Below are 17160 nucleotides of genomic sequence, written 5' to 3'. Positions count from 1 at the left end.
CATATGTTTTGAAAATAAAAACTACAATAAAAAAAAAAGAAGACATTATTGGCAAAGTAAATGAGGTCATAATGTAACATGAAGACCATTTAAAGTAAGCCAAGCCACAAAATATTCCTAAGGGGGGGGGGGGGGGGAAAGTTATGCTCATCTATATATGTACAAGATGTAATATGCAACTTGGAATTAAATCTGTATCTTTTAAAAACTGCAACAAAAAAACAATGAATAAATTAATATTATTATATCCTTAGACCACCAGGAAATATTTACAGAAAAATAATTTTGTTACTGATAAATACACTGATTTAATGAGAGTATGACAATTTTATTCACAAAATAAAAGCAAGCATTACGTTTTCTTTAGTGAAAATGTTCTTTTCAAATATGTTTAACCAAAGGGGAAAGGTTACTTTTTGAAGGGTGAAGGTGGGGAGAACTGATTATAAAATACTTTTCACTGAAAACCTCTTAAAATGTATAATACAAAACAGTACTTTATACAAAGGTTTTTTTTTTTTTTTTTTTTGAAATAAAGTTCAGTAATAAAAGTAAAAAAATTCAGTTCAGACTGAATGCCAGGCATTTAAGTATTATTTTCGCCTTCCTGGAGAGTTTTCTCTTCGTCGGTCATGATTTCTCCTTGAGTCTCGGGATGGCTCAGAACGTCTACTGGGCTTTTCAGATTCCTTTTCTGTACCATTCCAATGTCGATCTTCTTCATCTCTGAGTTTTGGATTATTTCTACTCCTTTCTCTTGACTTTGATCTCTCTTTCCTTCTATGATTCTCACTGTCTTTGTTTCTGTGTCTGTCTCTCTCATTTTCAGAAAAAGAATTTCTTCTTTCTCCTCTCCTCTTCTTGATATCACCAGATTTACTTTCAGGCTCTATGCATTTATCACGATCTTTGTCCTTTAAAACTCTGTAATTGTTTCGTTCTGTAGTATTATCTCTGTCAGAGCCATGTTTTGATGAATTCTCTCTCCAATTTGAATCTCTTAAATTTTGGTCAATATTTTTTTCTGATTTTCTCTCCCCTTCACTTCTTGTCTCTCGCTGTCTTTTTTCCATTTTATTTTCTGTGTGTTTCTCTTCACTTGTTTTCTTTTTCTTAACTGTTTTATCAATTTCTTTGTTTTTCTTTTTTCTTTGCTCTTTTTTTCTTTCATCTTTATCTAAAAGTGAAAGCAAAGTATAGAGTACATGTAAATTAACATTTACTTTAATTTCTTAATATATAATAACACATAAAAATGCCATTTGCAGCTTGCCAATAGAGTAAAATTTCATTAACTTCAGGTTAATTAAAAAGAAAGCAAAGATTAACTGACAAAAAACACTGAATCATGATTATTTTTAAAAGAGCCATGATCAATCTTCAGGAACAAAATGTCACAAAAATCCTCCATTTTGTTTCTAACATATAAAACAAAAGGAAAGGTGACAGATTTTATGCCACTGATGAGACTACTATGTATTCCTTACAACTGTTTTTCCAAAATGTTTGAAAAGTAAAAAAAAAAAACCCATACAAGTTCCATTATCTCTGCAGTGATAAGGAATCTGTACTGTGCCAGCTCTGCGGGAATCAAAATAAATGAAGACCACAAAGACAACAATATTTTTTTGAAGATGTGGAGGATGCAGTGATATGTTAAATATTTTATACATTTTTCTAATCAAGTAAACATTCGTGAAATATGTGCCAGGCAAAGGCACCAACAAGTGGGGACACACAGACAAAATGGAAAGCTTTTTGTGAGGCCCATGAGGAGCTTATATTTAACTAAAGATTTTGGAAACAGAAAACAAAATAAATAGCTGATGATACTTTTAACTTTAGAATTTGACCTACTCAACTTTCGGCCAGGATGAAAGAGAGGACACACACATCTATCTAAGCCTTTCCTTGCTCTCAGACTACCTTTTTTCATGATATGGGCTCGGAATCAGTGCTTGACTGAAAAAACCCACAAATATATTACCAACAGAAGATACCCTGGAAATATGCTAAAAAAAAAAAAAAAAAAAAAAAAAAAAAAAAAAAGGGTCTGTTTTTGCTCACAGGTGGTGATATAAGTTAGACCAGGTAGGAGAGAATGGAAGGCAGCTCACAATGAACAGACTGGAGGGTGGGGCGGAGTGTAGTCTCAGCTGTCAGAAAATATGCAGGAGAACTTTACCCAGTGTGACCTTTTTTGCCCTGGCAGCAAGCCAGTAGTTTAGCAGAGAATCTATAAACACAGGGGGTAAAGATTTCAATCCCGAAACACTGGGGTCTCTTGGGACCTGACCACACCTACCCAGCACCCAGAGTGACTCAGCACGCTCTCAGAGTCTCAAAGAGTGACCGCTCAGCCTTTACTGTTCCACTGCTGCTTCACTGTAATCTGTAGCAAAAGCTTGTTAATATTACACTGCCCAAAAAGCAGACCACATTTGCTTTTTTTTATTTGTTTGTTTTTTTTGATTCTTTTTTGTCAAAATTAAAGTGCACTCTAACAATAGTTAGTTTCTATACTGATAAAGAACAGACTTCAACCCTGAGGAGATTAAAAACAGATTGTCTCTAGATGAAACCCCAAAGGGGGACATGATCTGGTCCCCACTACAAAAGACTCTCATAGAAGAAATTTAAAAGGCTCTTACAAGAGAGCTAGAAGAAATATAGGGAAAGGAAAGGGAAGCTTGGCAAGAAGGGGTGGGATAAGTCATCCCACTCATTTAAAGATAGAGTGAATAAAGAAATCAAATCCCTGAAAAACAGAATTAGTGAATTGGAAAAAGAAAATAGCTCTCTAAAAAATACAATTGGCAAAATGAAAAAATATTCCATAAAACAATACAACTCACTTAAAAACTCAATTGGACAATTACAAAAAGAAATTTAAAAAAGAAAGTGAAGAAAATAATTCATCAATAATGAGAACTGAACAAATGGAAATGAATGACTTCAGGAGACACCAAGAATCAGTCAAGCAAAACCAAAAAAATGAAACAATGGAAAAAATATTAAATATGTACTTGGGAAAACAACAGACCTGGAAAATAGATCTAGGAGAAATAATCTGAGGATTATTGGACTTCCTGAAAATTATAATGAAAAAAAAAAAAGAGCCTAGACATTATTTTTTCAGGAAATCATCAAAGAGAACTGCCCAGATGTTATAGAAACAGAGGGTAAAATAGACATTGAAAGAATTCATCAATCACCTACTGAAAGAGACCCTAAAACTAAAACTCCAAGAAATATTGTGGCTAAATTCCAGAATTATCAGACCAAGGAAAAAATACTACAAGCTGCTAGGAAAAAAGCAATTCAAATATAGAAGAGCCACAATAAGGATTACTCAGGATCTAGCAGCATCCCTAAAGGATCGAAGGGCCTGCAATCTGATATTCCGAAAGGCTAAGGAACTTGGTATGCAGGCAAGAATAACTTACCCAGACAAATGAGCATTTTTAGGGAAGAAAATGGACATTCAACGAAATAGATGAATTTCATCTATTTCTGATGAAAAAACCGGAGCTAAACAAAAAGTTTGATCTCCAAATATAGGACTCAAGAGAAACATAAAAAGGTAAAAAGAAATCTTGGGAACTATATTTCTGTTATGAATATACATAAAGAACACATGTATAATTTGTTTTTACAGTTTTACAATATAAAAAAGAAACTAGAGGTAGAAAGGAAATTGTACCAGAAAAAGGGTAAAGTGGGGATACTACATCTTATGAAGAGGCAAAGGAAACCTATTATATCTGAGAGAAAGGAGGGAGGGGGAAGAACATAGTGTGTATCTTACTGCCATCAGAATTGGCTTAAAGAGAAAAATATTAGACATATTCGATTTACACAGAAACTTCTCACACCTATACAAATTAGGAAGGAAAAAGGGAAGGAGTAAACTAAGCAGAAAGGAATACAGAAATTGTGAGGAAAAGAAGTAAGAAAAGGGGAGGAATTCTAAGTGTGGGGAGGGATCCTAAAAAGGGAGGGCTGTGAGAGGTAAGTGATGCTTAGTAGTTTAATACTGAGGAGGGGGGTAAGGGGAAAGAAAAGGAGAAAAGCATGAACAGGGGTTAACAAGATAGCAAGAAATACAGAATTAGTAATTTTAACCATAAATGTGAATGGGATAAACTCCCCCATAAAGTGGAGGTTGATACCAGACTTGATTAAAAGCCAGAATCCTACAATATGTTGTTGACAGGAAACACACTTAAAGCAGGGTGATACATACAGACAAAAGGTAAAAGGCTGGAGCACAATCTACTATGCTTTAGGTCAAAAAAGGAGGAGTAGTCATCCTGATTTCAGATCAAGCAAAAGCAAAAATTGATCTAATTTTTTAAAAGAGATATGTTAGGGCACTATATCTTGCTAAAGGGTAGCATAGATAATGAAGCAACATCAATATTAACCGTATATGCACCAAGTGGTGTAACACCTAAATTCTTAAAAGAGAAATTAAGAGAGCTGCAAGAAAAAATAGACAGCAAAATTATAATAGTGGGAGATCTCAGCCTTGCATTCTCAGAATTAGATAAATCAAGCCACAAAATAAATGAGAAAGAAGTCAAAAGAGATAAATATAATACTGGAAAAGTTAGGTGTGATAGATCTTTGGAGAAAACTAAATGGAGACAGAAAGGAATACACTCTTTTCTCAGCAGTTCATGGAACCTATACAAAAATTGACCATATATTAGGACATAAAAACCTCAAATTCAAATTCAGAAAGGCAGAAATAGTAAATGCATCCTTTTCAGATCACGATGCAATGAAAATTACATTCAATAAAAAGCCAGGGGAAAACAGACCAAAAAATAATTGGAAACTAAATAATCTCTTCCTAAAGAATGATAGGGTGAAAGAGCAAATCATAGACATAATAAATAATTTCACTAAGAAAATGACAATAATAAGACATCATACCAAAAGGTGGAGGATGAAGCCAAAGCGGTAATAAGGGGAAATTTTATATTTCTAGAGGCCTACTTGCATAAAATCAAGAAAAAGTCAATGAACTGGGATCAATGATGGACAGACTCAGCTACACCCAGAGAAGGCACACTGGGAAATGAGTGTAAACTGTTTGCATTTTTGTTTTTCTTCCCAGGTTATTTTTATCTTCTGAATCCAATTCTTCCTTTGCAACAACAACAACAATGAAAAATTCGGTTCTGCACACATATATAATATCTAGGACATACTATAACATTATTTAATATGTATGGGAATGCCTGCCATCTAGGGGAGGGGGTAAAGGGAAGGAGGGGAAAATTCAGAACAGAAGGGAGTGCAAGGGATAATGTTGTAAAAAAAAAAAAAAAATTACCTGTGCATATGTACTGTCAAAAAAAATGTTATAATTATAAAAGTAGTAATAATAATTTTTAAAAGTCAATGAATTGGGCTTGCAACTAAAAAAGCTAGAAAAAGAAAAAAATTAAAAACCCCCCAAACACTAAACTTGCAATTCTAAAAATAAAAGGAAAGAGTAATAAAATTGAACATAAATAACTACTGAATTAATAAATAAAACTAAGAGCTAGTTTTATGAAAAAACCAACAAAATAAACCCTTAGTAAATTTGATTTAAAAAAGGAAAAAGGAAAACCAAATTGTTAGTTTTAAATATGAAAAGGTAGAACTTGCCACTAATGAAGACGAAATTAGAGCAAGAATTAGAACTTACTTTGCCCAACTTTATGCCAATCAATTTGATAATGTAAATGAAATGGAAGAATGCCTTCAAAAATATAGCTTTCCCAGATTAACAGAGGAAGTAAATTGGTTAAAAAGTAGAAAAAGCAATAGAACAAGTTATTAATCAACTCCCTAAGAAAAAAATCCCCATGACCAGATGGATTTACATGCGAATTCTATGAAACATTTATTTATTTATTTTTAGATAGCTTTGTATTTATATGCATGGGTAATTTTTTTCAGCACTGACAATTGCCAAACCTTTTGTTCCAATTTTTCCCCTCCCTCCCCCATATAGCACGTAGAGCAATACATGTTAAATATGTTAAAGTATATGTTAAATACAATATATGTACACATATCCATACTGTTATTTTGCTGCTCAAGAAGAATTGGACTTTGAAATAATGTACAATTAACTTGTGAAGTAAATCAAAAATGCAAGCGGAAAAAAACAGAGGGATTAGAAATACTATGTAGTGGTTCACACTAATTTCCCAGAGTTTTTTCACTGGGTATAGCTGGTTATCTTCATTATTGAACAAATGGAACTGATTTGGTTCATCTTATTGTTGAATACATCATATAGTATTGTTGTTGAAGTATATAATGATCTCCTGAAATGAAATGCTCATTTCGCTCAGCATCAGTTCATGTAAGTCTCCCCAGGCCTTTCTGAAATCCTCCTGCTAGTCATTTCTTACAGAACAATAATATTCTATAACTCCATATACCACAATTTATTCAGCCATTCTCAAATTGATGAGCATCCATTCAGTTTCCAGTTTTTGGCCACTACAAAGAGTGCTGCCACAAACATTTTTGAACATATAGGTCCCCTTCCCTTCTTTAAGATCTCTTTGGGATATAAGCTCAGTAGTAACACTGCTGGATCAAAGAGTATTGTGGGAGTTACGGGTATGTACAGTTTGATAGCTTTTTTTAGCATAGTTCCAAATCACTCTCCAGAATGGCTGGATGTATTCACAATTCCACCAACAATGTATCATTGTCCCAGTTTTCCCACATCCCCTCCAACATTCAGCATTATCTTTCCCTGACATCCTAGCCAATCTGACAGTCTACCAAATATTTAAAGAACAATTAACTCCAAAGCTACATAAGCTATTTTAAAAAACAGTGATTGAAGGAGTCTTACCAAATTCCTTTTATGACACAGACATGGTACTGAAACCTAAACCAGGTAGGTTGAAAACAGAGAAAGAAAATTATAGAGCAATCTCCCTAATGAAAATTGATGCAAAATCTTAAATAAAATATTAGCAAAAAGATTACAGAAAATCATCCTCAGGATAATAAACCACGACCAAGTAGAATTTATACTAGGAATGCAGGGCTGGTTCAATATTAGAAAAATTATTAGCATAATTGACTATATCACTAAGCAAACTAACAAAAACTAGATGATTATCTGAATATATGCCAAAAAAGCATTTGATAAAATCCAACATCCATTCCTATTAAAAATGGACTTTTCCTTAAAATAGTCAGGAACATCTACTTAAAACCGTCAGTTAGCATCATATGTAATAGGGATAAACTGGAACCATTTCCCAATAAGATCAGGAGTGAAACAAGGTTGCCCACTATCACCATTACTATTCAATATTGTATTAGAAATGCTAGCTTTGGCAATAAGAGTTGAGGAAAAAGATTAAAGGAATTAAGAGTAGGTGATGAGGAAACCAAATCATCACTTTTTGCAGATGATAGGATGGCATACTTAGAGAACCCCAGAGATTCTATTAAAAAGCTATTAAAAATAATCTACAACTTTAGCAAAATTGCAGGATACAAAATAAATCCACATAAATCCTCACAATTTTTATATATAACCAACAAATTCCAACAGCGAGAGATACAAAGAGAAATTCCATTTAAAATAACTGTCGAAAGCATAAAATATTTGGGAATCTATCGGCCAAAGGAAAGTCAGAAAGTATATGAGCAAAACTCAAAACACTTTCCACATAAATAAAGTCAGATTTAAACAATTGAAAAAATATTAAGGGCTCTTGGATAGGCCGAGTGAATATAATAAAGATGACAATTCTACTTAAACTAATCTATTTACTTAGTGCTATACCAATCAGACTCCCAAGAAACTATTTTTTAGGCATAAAGAATGAGATTATAAATAAATTAGAGGAACATAGGATAGTTTACCTCTTAGACTTGTGGAAGAGGAAGGAATTAGTAACCAAAGGAGAACTGGAGATCATTATTGATCACAAAATAGAAAATTTTTATTACATCAAGCTAAAAAGCTTTTGTACAAACAAAACTAATGCAAATAAGATTAGAAGGGAAGTAACAAATTGGGAATACATTTTTACAATTAAAGGTTCTGATAAAGGCCTCATTTCCAAAATATATAGAGAATTGACTTTAATTTATAAGAAATCAAGCCATTCTCCAATTGATAAATGGTCAAAGGATATGATGATTTTCAGATGATGAAATTGAAACTATTTCTACTCATATGAAAGAGTGTTCCAAATCACTATTGATCAGAGAAATGCAAATTAACACAACTCTGAGATACCACTACACACCTGTCAGATTGGCTAAGATGACAGGAACCAATAATGATGAATATTGTAGGGGATATGGGAAAACTGGGACACTGATACATTGTTGGTTGAGTTGTGAAAGGATCCGGCCATTCTGGAGAGCAATTTGGAACTATGCCCAAAAAGTTATCAAAGTGTGCACACATACCTCTTGATCCAGCAGTGAATATACTGGGCTTACATCTCAAAGAGATATTAAATAAGGGAAAAGGACCTGTATATGCCAAAATGTTTGTGGTAGCCCTTTTTGTAGGAAAATTGAATGGATGCCCATCAATTGGAGAATGGTTGGATAGATTGTGGTATATGAATGTTATGAAGTATTATTGTTTTGTAAGAAATGACCAGCAGGAGGAATACAGAGAGGATTGGAGAGACTTACATTAACTGATGCTGAGTGAAATGAGCAGAACCATATCATTATACACTTCAACAACAATACTGTATGAGGATGTATTCTGATGGAAGTGGATATCTTCGACAAAGAGAAGATCCAATTCAGTTCCAATTGATCAATGGTGGACAAAATCAGCTACACCCAGAGAGGGAACACTGGGAAATGAATGTGGACTACTTGCATTTTTGTTTTTTCCCCAGGTTATTTTTACCTTCTGAATCTGATTGTTCTTGTGCAACAAGAGAACTGTATGGATGTGCACATATATGTTGTATCTAGGATATACTTTAACATGTTTAACATGCATGAGACTGCCTGCCATCTAGGGGAGAGAGTGGAAGATGGGAAGGGAAAAGTTGAAACAGAAGTGAGTGCATGTGACGATGTTGAAAAATTATCCATGCATATGTTTTGTCAATAAAAAGCTATAATTAAAAAAAAAAAAAAAAAAAAGAAAAAGATTTTGACCTGCTCTTACTGCCTTTTTAGTATTTTGATGAGATAAATACTCACAAGGACACACAAAATAATAATAAGAACATCATTGAAAGGTAATTAGGGCCTTTATGTGATTTTCTTTTTCTTCAAATTAAAATCCTTAATATGGCAGTAAAAGTTTTGTTTTTATATATTATCAGAGCAACATTGACTATATTATATTGACTATACTTCAGAAAAACATTAAAATATAAAACAAGTTATTAATAAGCATTTGCTTTCTGAGAAAATATCTCAATATCTCAAATATCTTATTTAGACCATTCATAAGTGTTTATTTCAAATTTTAGCTAAAACCTAATATTATTCATTTTTATTTTGCTTTTCCAGTTTGGATACATAAAGCAAAATAAAGTGCTGAGATGAATAAAATTATTCTCTTTATAGTATTGGTTCTCACATAACCAAACAAAAATATGGTAGAAGAATATCCTAAATTAAAAATACTGCCACTCCATATCCACCTTCATCATTCTCCTCCCATCTCTTTAGTTCCCAGCATGCTGCAAAATCAGTCATTTTGTCACTCAAAACTCAATTCTCTGATTTTGTCAAGCAGATCAGCTGTACTGTGGTTGGTTGTTTTTGCACAAGCCAATTCAGCTCTTGGATGAACCAATGCCTTTCTAATCCAGATGCACCATGTCCTCATCTTGTGCTTTGCTATTATTAACTATATGCAGTCTTATAAGGATGCAACAATATCACCATGATAACATGCCATATGCATAATTCAGCTCACCTACATAATGTTTATTGACTTATTAACAAATATTCACTGTTGAAATCATATACTAAATCAAATTAATTTTGAATCAACAAGCTTCCTTACTACAAAAGTTCATGCTGTGTTATCATCTGGTCCCAAACCAGACTCAATGAAAAAACAGGGTTCCCATACTCTTGACTGTTATATTACTTTAGTCACATATGAAAAGGAATATTACACTCCCAGAAATCTTTTAGGATCCAAGAATCTAGAAAACAACAAGATTATATATCTGACTTGGTGTCCTAAGGCAAAATACTGTACAGCCTCATAGTATATTGGACTAAAAGAACAGGATTCAACTTATAGGTTTGTAACTAAGAAGTCATTAAAAAGGAAACAGAAGTGATTGATACAAGGTGAAACCAACAGTGCTTCTGGAAGAACTAAAACTAATATATTCATACAATGCAAACTTAAGAATCTTTTAATAGTTTTTCTTATGGCAAAAGGGACAATGAGACACACAGACATATGCATGAGTGTGTACCTCTTTATCCATGCATGTATATATATATATGTGAGTATGCATATATATACACATACGAATCAAGAAGTTCCTAGGATTATAAAAGCTACGGAAGATTTTATTCAAGAAAATATAACCAGACTAGTCTAGCTCCCTAATTCATAGCATTATCTCTCTTGCGAGATAAATTTTGTAACTATTTTGTATTTAATTTTCTATCTATTTGTGGTGTCCCCTCAAGAAAGTGCAGGCTCCTTGAGGGCTAAGTCAGTTTTGTTTTTCTTTCTGTATCTCCAGCACCTAATATAGCGTGCCTTGGAATCAATAAGTCCTTAATAAAAGTTAGTTGAATTATATATTCTCTTTAAAAAAAAGATTAAAATAAGTAAAATGCTGTATTACAAATACCAAATAGAGGAATACTGAACTCTGAATTAAACTTACTTCTCACTAAAACCTCATGAGTATACACTAGATAGCAGAGGCAAAGTCATCTTCATATATTCATTTTTGATACCTGAGTCTGAACTGTGGTCACTTGAGGATGAGGAATCACTGGCACTGGAGGAGTCTGAGCTGCTATCACTGCTGTCAGAATCAGAGTCTGAAGAGTCAGAGTCTGAAGAGGAAGAGGAGGAAGAGGAGGAATCTGATGACTCAACATCTGGTTTCTTTGCTATGACGATCTTGGGTGCATTTTTTAGATGTTCTCGTAATTCATCCCTACCCAACAAAAAATTTTCATTTAGCTATTTTTTCCCCAAAAAAACAAGTATTGGTTAATTTTAACTTTAAAGAAGATATAAGTAAAATGTAACAATGTCAAAAAAAGAGAGAGAGAGAGACAGAGAGAGAGAGAGAGAGAGAAACATCTTACGTTAAACCTCCAAGACCTATGGAAGTAAAGAAATTGATGGCAAATCGAGTGTTTCTTGGATTGTCTCGGGGCAGTAATCCTTCAAAGAATGGCTGCAATGTCCTAATAAGAATAAAAATCAGAACAAAAACTGATTGTAACAGAATTTGAATACTAAAATAAAAAATTCTAGAAAACATATTAAAATTTTAAAGCAGTACATATATATAACTAAATAAATAATTTTCTCAGTAGTATATTAGACTAGGTTTGCATGAAACCAACACAGCAAATCATCACATGATGGACTTGATTGTGAGATAGTGTAGTAAAATGAAGAGAATTCCACTTTCTCTTGATGAATTACAATGTAATTTCGCTTAACCACTACCTGTGTGACCCTCAAGAAATTATCTCTATGAGATTTAGTTTCTTCACCTGCAAAACCAGACAAGTACTTAATACTACCTACTTCATTGGGTTGCTGTGAAGAACAAATCATGGATGTAAAGGAGCTTTGTAATCATAAGATATACAAGTGGTCAGGGCAGCTTTAAACTGTAATTATCTCAAAAGTATAAATGTTACAAATTTACAAAACAAAACAATTATTTAGAATTTTAAATACTGATTTTTAAAAATCAAAATCCAACAAACTATAGTCTTGTGTATAATTGCTCCAGTCAATCTTCAAATTTTTTAGAAATGTTAATAGTTGTTCAGTTTGCATTTGATATCCTAGTCTTAAGATTATCCTAAGAATGAAATTTGGATGTATATGTGATGATTTTGATGTTACTGCACAAGAAAAAAATCTAGTGGAGATAGATCACATGACCAAGGTGGCCATGCAAGATGAATTGCACTACTGATTTGACAGTCTAAAAGAGGTCACACAAAAAATGCATAATGACAGTGTCTACTTGTTAAAAATAAAAAACTGTAATTAAAATTTCCAAGCTCAAAAAATTTAAGAGAAATTTAAGTATTTAAACTTTCAAATAATGGTTTCAGTTTTTTGTTTTTTTTTTGTTTTGTTTTTTGCTGAAGTTATTAAAGCTTAAAACTGCATTAAAACTTTGGGGATGTGATGGATAAATGAAAGTTTATAATAATAATGTAACAGTGACAGCATGTGGTATTTAAATCATCCAACAAGTAAATGATTCATAATAAACAATTATAAAAATACCCAGTGAACCAAAGAGTAAATTATAAAATAATTCTTAACTGCTGATTAACAAAAAACTATCAAAAGCTTAGAAGAGAAATATCATATGAGTACAGCATAAATAAAAATTCAAAGTACAGCATAAATAAAACTTTAAATTATTATGAATGTTTCTACATATGGACTTAAAAGTATCAAATCACAGTCTTAATATTTAATGATGCTAATAAGCAAAAAAGTACTACTTTATAGTAGTAGGAAATGAATATAAAGTTCTTTATCTGCCAAAATATCATTTAATTCATTAATTTTCACTGAATTCTTACCAAGGAAGTTTTAGTATTTTAATTACAGATGAAAGTCATATCTTATCAATATATATAAATTCAATAGAGAAATGACATTACCTTAATTATCACTTATAAAAAAAATCATAGCTCAAACTTGTTACAATTAAAATGTTATTCAGATTTCAAAGGCCTAATTAGTGAATCATTTATTTATATTTATTTAATACAAGGAAATTCCAATATAATAAAAAGTAATTATTTTGGATGATGGGAGTGTTAAACTCTATATGTGTACACAGAAAGCACATTTGTAAGAGAAAAGCAAAAATACTGAGACTGAAATATAAATAATATTTAAAACATTAAGCTTAAAGAAATAGAGTGAATCCATGTATGCAGCATGAATTTAGTGTTCTTTCTTCCAAGTATATTGACTTTGATTTGAATCCCTGATATTATCTATTCTAAATCAGCTTTTAGAATTTCAAAGTGAATTTGCATTCATATTTTTGCAATTAGGATTTATTGTGGATGGGGGATAACGAGAAAAAGACAGGATCCCAACAGTGACAAAGATAAAGAATAAATAATAAAACCATCCACTTACTCATCCTTTAGTCTTGCATTAAGTTTAGGAAGTCCCATGTATTCACAAAGTTCTTGAAAAAATATTTTGACAAAAATTCTGCTGGAAGAAGTAGTAGTTTCTTCACTCAATGTTATACATTCAAGAACCTGGAAATGGGGGGGTGGGGGGTGGGAGGGGGAAAGGCAGATAATTTTGTTTTAGTTTTCAGAAGATGGAAACAAAGAAAACATCAGATTTGCTTTGACAAGATAGTCTAGATTGCTTTCATTTCTAGGCTTCTATGATCTATACTTACAAATAATATTAAAAATTACAACAAATATTTACCTTATATCATAAAGTATTTGACTAGAACTCTGACTTTTATATATATGACCACTTAGCTAAGTTTAAAAGAATATTTCTCTGTATTAGTTTTCAAAACACAAAGAAGATGCCTAGGATAGGCTCATTTTTTTTTCCTTGAAGAAAACAATTAGAAGTAACATGGAAGGGGACTCAGGATATCTAAGTTAGCTCTGCTTACTGAAATGATGTGAGGCCAAAAGCACAAGTGGCTTTATATCTTTAGGCCTCAGTTTTCTTATTTGTCAAATTAAAGGGTCAGGTCAATGACTTCAAAAGCTGCTGCCAGTTTTAACATTCTTTAATTTTTAACTTGCTTTTATACCAGAACACTAGCTTTTTAAAAATTATTATTATTATTATATAATGATGAAGCAAGGATTATCAGCTCCTAAAAACTTTGGAGCTTTACAAAAAAAAAGTATCAATATTGTATGTAGTACAGAACTAATACAATATACAGAACTCTTTGAGAAATATATGGCAAATATTTAAATAGTAAGGCTTAAAAATCATTAAAAGTGAGGATAGTAACACATTTAACATGTATGGAATTGCCAATCATCTAGGGGAGAGGGTAGAGGGAGGGAGGGGAAAATTCGGAAAAGAAGTGAGTACAAGGGATAATATAGAAGTGAGTACAAGGGATAATGTATAAAAATTTTAAAAAAAAAAAAAAAAGTGAAGATAGTATGAACAAGAAGGTATTTAGAATATCAACTGGGAACTTCCATTATTCCATGAAGGAATAAAGCTTTATAAGAAAGCAAAGCAAAATAAAAGCAGTTTCCAATAAATAAGTAATTTATGCTCAAAATATTTGAGCAAATATTAATTTGAAGTATTATCTTATAGAAACTAGGTCATAAGTAGGTGTTATGATCCCAAGCTCAACTTTCAAAAATCTATTTAACTCCCTATGTTTGAGAACACTTATTATTTATAACATTGTTTCTAAAGAAAAAAAAAAAGGAGATTCAACTCAAGATAGAACCCTATCTCTCTTCCTACTTCATATTATACTGAAACCACCCATGATTGTTGTAGAAAAAAGGAGAGGTAAAATAATTCATTCATCTTGTTGTATCACTCTAAAAGATGACATTTCTTTTTTTTTGTTTGTTTCCCAGGTGATCTTCATTGAGAAATATAAGGCTATTACTATTCTGCTGGAGTTAGGTATTCAATATGCCAGGGGTAGCCAACTTTACACAGGAAATAAGTTTTACAGTAAGGAGGCCCATAGGTTGTAAAGTCTAAAAATGGCAAGATTTTCAAGAAAATATTTCATAAGTTTATAGATTATAATCTGTTGACAATCTAGAGATCTTTGGAGAACATTTTTAAACTTTTGTGATCAGTGCAATGGAGAGGAGATAGTAACCTAAAGATATCTTTAGTACTATTGTTAGAGACATAGAAGCTGGAATAATGCTAGATTGTATTTCTCATATATCTATGTTAACAACTCAGTTTTTTAGAACTTTTATTGTGAAAAACATGTTTATAGTAGAATCTTCAATAGTAGTAAGGCACACATTTCATTTGAAAGTTTATTTTCTCAAAAGCAATTTTATGGCTAGATTATTTAAAGAAAAATTTATTTAAGAATAATAAAGAATTTTGGAGACAGCTACAATGTAAGGTACTACTTACACTCCATGGAAGTGAATCAGTATATAAGAGATGAGCAAACATCTTGGCAACATTTCGCAATTTGTTTGTTTCCAAACGATGTATGGTATCATATTGCTCCTTGAAAATACCCTCAAAGGATTCCATGTATTCTTTTTTCAGCATGCAGAAACGCTAAATAAAAAAAAAATAATAATAAGTAAAATAAGTTATCAGCACAACTCCCCCAATCTAATTAATAAATCAAAATGTACATTTTCTACATCAAATAATACATGCACATATGTTATGTAATATTTGAGATATCTCATTATACTGCAATAAGTTATTTTATAAAGGAAATTTAAAAATGCACAGCCCTTACTGATCCAGAGCTTACATATATGCTAAAATAAAGTTGTATTTGCAAAAAATTATAGAAACAGGTGTTTTTAGAGAAGCAATGCTGCAAAAGGAGTTGAGCCTAGAAAATGAATGAGTGCAGGTTTTAGCATTAATATTCTCTGGAGCACTGACGATGCTGCCTTACATGAGGAATTGGAGGAAAACAAAATTAAACCTATGCTTAATTATATTAGGATGAGAAAACTGCCAGAAAGAAGCAGAAATTTCCAGAAGTCTTGGAAAGATTGTCCACTGTGTCACAGTGTCAGAATTCCAAACAATACTGTTTGGATTAGTGAAACAAAGGAAAGTTAGGAGTGGGTTTAGGAAAATCTTGCAAGAGATAGTGAAATTTACACTAACTTCAAGCTTCTTTCTCTTTGTTTTTTTCAACAAAATCCTTAAGTTAGTTCACAATATTCACGATAAAAATCAACAAACTAGCTGTATCCTCTGTTATAACTCAATGACTGAATTGTGGAACTCACCCCTGCCAACAAGCCAAAAAATTTTTCATATGTCCTCTGTTGGGCACAGCAATCAAGTATCATGTTGCAAAGTTCTTTCTATTCAGGGGAAAAAAAAAAAGTAATGCATTTCTTACTCTCAAAAAAGGTTTGCATCCACTTAGCATATAAACATATCAAAATATCAGATACTTAACTTTCAACACTGTTAACAAAGCTTTGTTGTATGAAGGCAAATTGAAAATATCAAGCACATCACAATAAGTCTATAGTTTAAAAAGATCTTGCCTTGTTGCTATTTTTCAGTGTCAATCATAGTAATTAGAATGACTTTTTTGGGCAGGGAGGGTATGTCCCTCCAGACCTAAGACATGTGAGGAAACACCTACTAAATAGCAAATCTGCAGATGTGCTACAATTTAGTTTTCTTAAGAAGTAGCCTGGGACACTAAGTGATGAATTTGTTCAAAGCCCTGGAACCTTATGCGCCAGCACAATTATGTATTGCATAATTTTATCTCTCAATTAGATTAGCTAATTAATTATTGTTATTTAACTGTAAATCATTTTGTCCTCTTGAAGAAAACCTAAAATCTAAAGCATATGACAAAAGAAGGGATGAATTTCCACATTTTGGGGGGTAGGAATTCCTTCAACAAACAACTATCAGGAATTAGGCTAGGCCCCAGGAACATAAAGGCAAAAACTAAAAATCCTTTCCCTCAAGTTTACATTCTATTGGAGTAAGAAGGGATTATGATGATGGATGGTAAAAGAGAAAAAGAAGATAGGTCCAGAGAAATAATCTTCATGAAAAAAATGAAATACAAAATATAAACAAAGTGATTTCTAGAGGTATGATCCAAGATAATGTTAGAGAGGTAATCAGAATGGGTTTCCTTTTGTATGAAGTGACACCTTAAATTGAACCTAGATAAAGTCTTGAATTCCATGAGAAAGGGAGGAATGCATCCTAGCAAA

General features: G+C 32.2%; 1 protein-coding gene across 2 annotated transcripts in view; it reads right to left on the bottom strand.

Moving 5' to 3' along the window:
* Positions 1-307: 307 nt before the first annotated feature.
* The window catches only part of CWC22 (CWC22 spliceosome associated protein homolog), a 68242-nt gene continuing 51389 nt past the window's right edge, over positions 308-17160 (bottom strand). For both annotated transcript variants that reach the window (XM_074302972.1, XM_074302973.1), the window contains exons 15-20: positions 16201-16278; positions 15350-15502; positions 13367-13494; positions 11320-11421; positions 10960-11165; positions 308-1177 (exon numbers count right to left, since the gene is read on the bottom strand). In XM_074302972.1, coding sequence (XP_074159073.1) covers positions 594-1177; positions 10960-11165; positions 11320-11421; positions 13367-13494; positions 15350-15502; positions 16201-16278 — 1251 coding nt within the window. In that variant the 3' untranslated portion in view covers positions 308-593. The remainder of the gene's footprint in view (positions 1178-10959; positions 11166-11319; positions 11422-13366; positions 13495-15349; positions 15503-16200; positions 16279-17160) is intronic.

Source organism: Sminthopsis crassicaudata, chromosome 3 (genome assembly GCF_048593235.1).
Source record: "Sminthopsis crassicaudata isolate SCR6 chromosome 3, ASM4859323v1, whole genome shotgun sequence".
NCBI classification, from domain to species: Eukaryota; Metazoa; Chordata; class Mammalia; order Dasyuromorphia; family Dasyuridae; genus Sminthopsis; species Sminthopsis crassicaudata.
Note: the sequence above shows the minus strand (reverse complement) of the source record. Positions and strands in the feature narration are given on the sequence as shown.